The sequence below is a fragment of the Pituophis catenifer genome, unplaced genomic scaffold (assembly GCF_029215685.1).
Source record: "Pituophis catenifer annectens isolate HBS135680 unplaced genomic scaffold, rPitCat1.0.hap2 SCAF_5, whole genome shotgun sequence".
NCBI lineage: Eukaryota > Metazoa > Chordata > Lepidosauria > Squamata > Colubridae > Pituophis > Pituophis catenifer.
The window spans coordinates 14842853-14849650 of record NW_027256885.1 but is presented as its reverse complement, the minus strand read 5'-3'; the positions used below and the strand labels follow the sequence as shown (position 1 = coordinate 14849650).

The 6798-nt window shown below is 42.4% G+C and overlaps 1 protein-coding gene across 1 annotated transcript; it reads right to left on the bottom strand.

Moving 5' to 3' along the window:
• Positions 1 to 413: 413 nt before the first annotated feature.
• LOC139317576 (E3 SUMO-protein ligase KIAA1586-like) lies at positions 414 to 2380 on the bottom strand. Its single transcript, XM_070944670.1, has 2 exons — positions 2203 to 2380; positions 414 to 1942 (listed from the first exon to the last, which is right to left on the bottom strand). Exons 1-2 carry the CDS (start codon positions 2378 to 2380, stop codon positions 414 to 416), a joined length of 1707 nt encoding a protein of 568 aa, XP_070800771.1.
• Positions 2381 to 6798: the final 4418 nt, after the last annotated feature.

The window sequence follows — 6798 nt, the reverse complement described above, 5'->3', positions numbered from 1 at the left end:
AATTTCGCTACCAGTTCTGTGGGCATGGCTTAATTGGTGGGTGGGGCTTGGTGGTCAGGTGACCCGGTGAGTGTGGCTTGGTGGTCAGGTGGGCATGGCCAAGTCGACGTCATTTCTTTTTTGAAGAAAAGCCCTTTTTTGACCTACAAAAAGAAGATATACCAGTTATTTCATGCAATCAATTCTTAAATAAACGAAGCACACAAAACAATAAGAGGTACACAAATACTTACATAAGAGCAATAAAAGTGTTGTCTTCAACATCGCTTCTTGCACCAATGATAATAATGACCTACAAGGAGATATAACATCATATACAAATTTAACCATTTAATACGTAAATAAGAATAACAGAAGTACACAAAGCAATAAAAAAACAATAAAAGAGGTACATAAATACTTACATAAAACTGTTAGTCGTCTTTAGCTTTGAGATGTTTCCACATAGCTATTTCAGTGGCATTCTCCTCACTTCCACTTTTCTTGCACTTGATGCGCGGATCATTGGCTGAGCGATGGTGTTCTCTGAACCATTTTTTCACTGCAGGAATAGGGTCCCATTTTGGAAGAGGTAGTCCGGTAACGCTGATGGTCATGAGGTTGGTTAGATTGGAAACGGCTAGGCGACTTCTGCTATCTGAACATATCAGGTTCATTTTCAAAAAAACCCTTTCTGCTTCTGCAGAACTCACTGCAATTGTTCTGACAATATCTTTTGCTTTTTTGATACTGTCAGGAATTGCATACCTCTTCGAATCTTTTAAGACATTCTCCACAAAATCTCTATAGTCGTTGATGTCAATGTTGTAGTTGAAAAAGTCACTAAATGTGCACAGTTGTTCTTCAGCTGCTGCCCATGGAACGACTATTTCCTCGAAATCCCTGTACTCTGGCACCAAAAACTGTAGAAACTGTAGTTTATTTGTGGTGTTTTGCAGTTGGTTCCCAGTTTTTAAATGCTCACAGTCCATCAGTCGTTTCTGCAAATTTTTGATGATACTTTGTAAAAGTCTTTCTCGATGAAGACCAACAAATCGATGGTTTTCTATGAAGTTTATATTCCTGAAGGTTTCTGAGGTAATGAGTCCTTCAACTTTTCTTTTGTATGGGCCCTTTCCCTTTGTTAGCAGTTCAAATGCCTTTATTGATCTTCTCACCAGTTTTTCAGCTTTTATTATGTCCGTATTGCGTGTTTGCAGTGCAGTTGAAAGAAGTGAAATTTCCTCCAAAATGTCTATCATCAACGCCAAATCGTTTAAGAAATGTTTATTTTCCAGACGGGCAGCCATACCTGAGTATTTTGCATTCCTATGAAAATGTTGATGTCGCACAGGATAAGCACGCCACACAGCTATGGTTGCCGGTAAACTACAGGCAGCCCATCTTGGCCCAAAAACTCGACCAATCCTTATGATGTTAATTTCAAGTTCTTCAGATGTTTTGTCAAGTTCAATTTGGTTTTTATTGGATTGCTGGAAAATAGAGCATATTTTATCAATAAAAATTTTAAAATGATTTACTTGCTTTATTCCCTTTATGGCGTCATCTAAAACAAGTTGGAGGCGATGGTTCAAGCAGTGCCATATGATGATGTTTGGAAACTCGTTTGCTATTCTGGTGCTCACTCCAGTTTTTCTCCCAAGCATAACGCTGGCACCATCAGAGCAGAACGCATTTTTTTGTAGGTAGTCCCGGGTAAAGCCAACCTTATGTAAACTTTCAAAAACTGCTGAACATATTGTCTCTGCATCTTGTTTCTTCAATTCAACAAGCTCGACAAAAATAGTTGGTGGGTCCTCTGAGTCCTCAACTTTTAAGAAAACTATCAGAACCGGTTTGCAGGATACTGTTGAGGCTTCATCAGTGATCAGACATATCTTCAGATTCCGTGCAATGATGCTGGAAAACATTTGGGTTTTGATTTCGTTTGCAATGCACTCAACTACGCACCCTGTTATTAACACAGCTGCCTGCAATTTACTGCTGGTTCGAATCTCTCCAAGGCTCAAGGTTGACTCAGCCTTCCATCCTTTCTAAGGTAGGTGAAATGAGGACCCAGTTTGTGGGGGCAATAAGCTGACTTTGTATAAATATACAAAAGTATGAAGGCTATTGCTTAACGCATTGTAAGCCGCCCTGAGTCTCCGGAGAAGGGCAGCATATAAATCAAATTAAAAAATAAAATAAAATTAAAAAAAAAACCTATTTTCACAACTGTTGGCCTTGAATGCAATCCTACTCCCAGATCTACTCCATTTTCAGTTTGCAATTCTATCAATTCCTCTATGCTTGAAATTGGCCTGCATGCTTTTGCCAGGCTGTAAACAGTTTTGAACATTTTAGAAGTGGTGCCAAATTGCCTTTCAGAAATCTTGTCCATTGCTTTTGTTATTTATTTATTTATTTATTTATTTATTTATTTATTTATTTATTTATTTATTTATTTATTTATTTATTTATTTATTAAATTTTTATACCGCCCTTCTCCCGAAGGACTCAGGGCGGTGAACAGCCAAGATTAAAATACATACAATATGAAAATTAAAATAGTTTTAAAAAATAATTAAATCAATTTGGCTTCCCCAATTTAAAACCCCTTACCCATAAAATTAACCCATTAAAAAAATTTTAGGCCAGCCCGGCTTGCTGAAATAAGAAAGTCTTCAGTGCCCGGCGGAAAGTATGGAGGTCCGGGATCAGTCGTATCCCTGGGGGTAGCTAGTTATGGCTTCCTGCTCAGCTTGTTTTACGTTGTCTCTACAAATGGTGTGCAATTTCAATACGAAATGTTCTCTCATTTTCTTCCGGAGAGACTCCTGGTGCACTTCCTTGTTTTTCCCAGCCGGCTCAATCTTGAAAAGCTTCCACTCTTTGGACATATGAATACCACTCTCCATTGCGAAGCCATGTTTCGCACAGTATGTACAACCCAGTTTCTTGTTTGAAACTTCCAACCCATCATATTTCTCTTGGAAGTAGCTGTACTGTTGCATGGTCCAGCAGTCTGGAAGAATGCTTCTGATTTTGGGTGCGGCGGGTGATTCTATACTTGATTTGCTGCTTTCTCCGGTTTCAGGTGGTGGTGCTTGTGGCACAGGGGATGGTTTTTGTTCCACTTCTGCTGGTGGTTGTTCAAGTTTTGGTTTCTTGGCCAAGAAACCCATCAAAGTCTGTTGCCTTTTCATCCTTCCTGTTAAAGGCAGCAGCTACTGCAAAAAGAAAAAAAAGCAGCTTTGTTAGCTGATGACACACAATGTGAAAGCACACAAAAAGCTTCAAAAAGCCCAAAACCCAGCTTCCACACTTTACACACAACACAACACAACACAACACAACACAACACAACACAACACAACACAACACAACACAACTGGCTCACCCACAATGTAAAAGCAGCTGTGCTTGACCAAAAATGGCCCCTGCAACAAGCAGGAACCTCACAAAAAGCCCAAAAAACCAACTTTCACACTTTTTCCACACAAAATGCCACATACAGCTTTGTGAGATTTTGTGTGTTTGTGTAGCTAGAGTGAAACTCTACAGAAACATTTTTTTATTTTTATTTTTATTTTTAGATAAAAGCAGCTAAATTTAAAACTTCCTAAACTTTAAATGGCTAGGTCTAAAAAAAAAAACTCCTAAAAAACCCCCCAATTAACTATTTTTTTAAAGCTCCCAAAGGAAAAAAAAACTTACCCAATTGAAGGGACAAGGCAGGCAGGCAGGCGCAGGCAGGTGATCCCAGCGGCTGCGCGAACTACGCGAGCCCGGGGATTGGGGAGGGGTGGCACACTAGGCCGAAACCGGCAATGTTTACCTTTTTGAGCAAGCAGCAGTCAGCAAGACGTACAATCGAGGCGAGGTGAGGCGAGGCGAGGTCCGAGCGGCCAAGCAAACTTCTGGGTGAAGTATCTGGGCCACGTAGAAAGAGGAACTTATATAGGCTGGGGGTGGGGTGGGTGGGCCGGAAGCGCTGAGTGGCGGGAAAAGCGAATGAGCAACAAATGGCCAAGCGGGCAAGCAGGTGACCGGGCGATTGGGTGGGCATGAGCGGGGGGGACAGTGATTTTTGCTACTGGTTCTCCTAACTGCCCACCGCCATCGCTACCAGATCGCCCGATCTGGTCCGAACCAGGAGCATTTCACCCCTGGAGGTGGGCTATCTGGGAGAAAGAAGCCTATGCAGTCCACTGGGCTCTCCTCTCCTGGAGGCACTTTCTAGAAGGAGGTAAAGAGCCCTTTGAGGTCTGGACTGATCACAAAAACCTCGAAGCTCTAAAGACCCCTAGGAAATTGTCTCCCAAACAAGTCCGCTGGGCACAGTACTTCAGGCGGTTTAAATTCAAGCTGAAGTACATCCCAGCAGAAAAGAATCTACTAGCCGATGCCCTGTCAAGAAAACCTCAATTCGATAGCTGCAGGGAAGAAGTCGTCCACCCCATCATTCCCCCCTCACAATCAGCCTCACAAGTTACCACCAGGGGCCAAGCCAGAAGACAACCCGACCCCAGCTGACACAAGCTGACGGCAGCACTGAAGGCAGTGCTCCCAGCTGACCCATGGTTCATTGATAATAGAGACATCTTAACCATAAGGGATGGACTGGCTTGGAAGGGTCCAAAACTATATGTCCCCAACAGTTTGAGGCTGGAAGTATTACAACGCAGCCACGACTCCAGGTTGGCCGGTCATTTCGGATTCTTAAAGACCCTACATTTGGCCAGGAGGCAATTTTGGTGGCCAAAAATGAAAGCTGATGTAGAGGACTACATGAAAAGCGCAATTTGTTATTTGTCATTTTTATTTAATTTTCACGCTTCTTAACCACCCATCTCCCTCAGAGAGGAGCTCTTTTGAGTGTTCATTTGTGGTAATACACTCTACAAACTCAGAGGATTTATGATGTTTTTCCACCATGGGAGCAGTGAAATACAAGATTCTTTAAACTGAGGATCCACAGTGATCTATGCCTGGGTTTTGGTCAAGATGGCACCATGGAATACATAATCTATTATTTGTATGGTTTGGCTTGATCAAATAGGTGATATGTAATTATAGATTGCTCCTGTATAAGCATAATGATGAACTGAATGGTCTGTTGATCTGTTTTTTTTTGTGCAGTGTAAAAATAACTAGAGCATAGTTTTTCTGATTCAGACATGGGAACATAACTGGTGAACTAAAATTAGTCTGTAGGTCTACTGTAAAAAATTAAGTAACATCCTGAATTTTATATCTGTTGAATTACATTGTAATGATATTATTGAGAATAGCAATTTTTTTATGCATGGAAGACATTCAGCAAAAGCTTTGCCTGGCTCTATTGTGACAGCAAATTACGTTTCATAGTCAATGTATTCACAGTTGAATAGTATTTGATACATTTCCTACCATTTGTTCATGCTTAGTATTGGGATGGCGGGAATTATAGTTCTACAGAGATGGAGGTCATGCATAGGGGTCTCTGATGGAAGACTGAATTAGTAGATGAATCACAAAAATTATAATATAGTGTATATCACATTATCCTTAGCAACTGTGTGAACAGCATGTTTTAAGAATTCACAAGCAATGAAACTGAAGTATGCTTCACTCTAGGTGCAACCACTGTTGTTGGTGGAGGCAAGTGAACAAAATCGTTTGTCTTTATCAAAATCTGAGCATCCATGTTTGAGGTCTGGTCTAGAAAAATACCCAAATGATGTTTTCAAGGGGAAGCATACTCAATGGAGGTTGAGCCCCAGTTTTCAGGTTAACTCCATTGAGCAAGAGCATCTTGCTCAATAAATGTCCCCATTTATTTGTATTCATTTCCTTCATTCATGTCCATGTTCATATTCATACCTGCTATCTTGTACATGTTTGAGAAATAAATAAATAAATAAATAAATAAATAAATAAATAAATAAATAAATAAATCTGGGTCCTCATTTTACCAACCCCGGAAGGATGGAAGGCTGAGTCAAGGATGGAAGGCTGTTAGGAAGTTTTTCCTTAATTCCAGGTTGCTTCTCTCCTGGATTAGTTTCCATCCATTGTTTCTTGTCTTGCCTTCTGGTGCTTTGGAAAATAAATTGATGCCCTCTTCTTTGTGGCAGCCCCTCAAATACTGGAATACTGCTATCATGTCACTCCTAGTCCTTCTTTTCTCTAGACTACCCATACCCAATTTCTGCAACCGTTCTTCATATGTTTTTCTCTCCAGGCCTTTAATCATCTTAGTTGTTCTTCTCTGAACTTTTTCTAAACTGTCAACATCTCCACCCCAGACCACCCCAACGATGCCCTTGATGTGATGTCCCGCTGCCTGGAGGCCGTGCGGGCCTGGATGGGGAGGAACAGGCTCAGACTCAACCCCTCCAAGACCGAGTGGCTGTGGCTTCCGGCGCCCCGATATAGTCAGCAGGTGCCATCGCTGACTATTGGGGGTGAATCCTTGCCCCCCACAGAGAGGGCTCGCAATCTGGGTGTCCTCCTGGACGCACGGCTGTCTTTAGAAGAGCACATGACGGCCGTGGCCAGGGGGGCCTTTTATCAGGTTCGCCTGATTCACCAGTTGCAGCCCTTTCTGGATCGGGACGCCTTGCGCACGGTCACTCACGCCCTTGTCACCTCCCGGTTGGACTATTGTAATGCTCTCTACATGGGGCTCCCCTTGAAGAGCACTCGGAGGCTCCAACTGGTCCAGAATGCGGCCGCGCGGGTGGTTATGGGTGCAACTCGTTGCGCCCACGTGACACCCCTCCTGCGCGAGCTGCACTGGCTCCCAGTGGTCTTCCGGGTGCGATTCAAGGTGTT

Excerpts from the sequence above, each read along its gene's own strand:
- LOC139317576 (XM_070944670.1), bottom strand. The coding sequence starts at position 2,380 with ATGGACAAGATTTCTGAAAGGCAATTTGGCACCACTTCTAAAATGTTC. Across the intron at positions 1,943-2,202 it reads GCCAACAGTTGTGAAAATAG|TTGAGTGCATTGCAAACGAA; the intron begins GTTTTTTTTTTA and ends CAGGGTGCGTAG.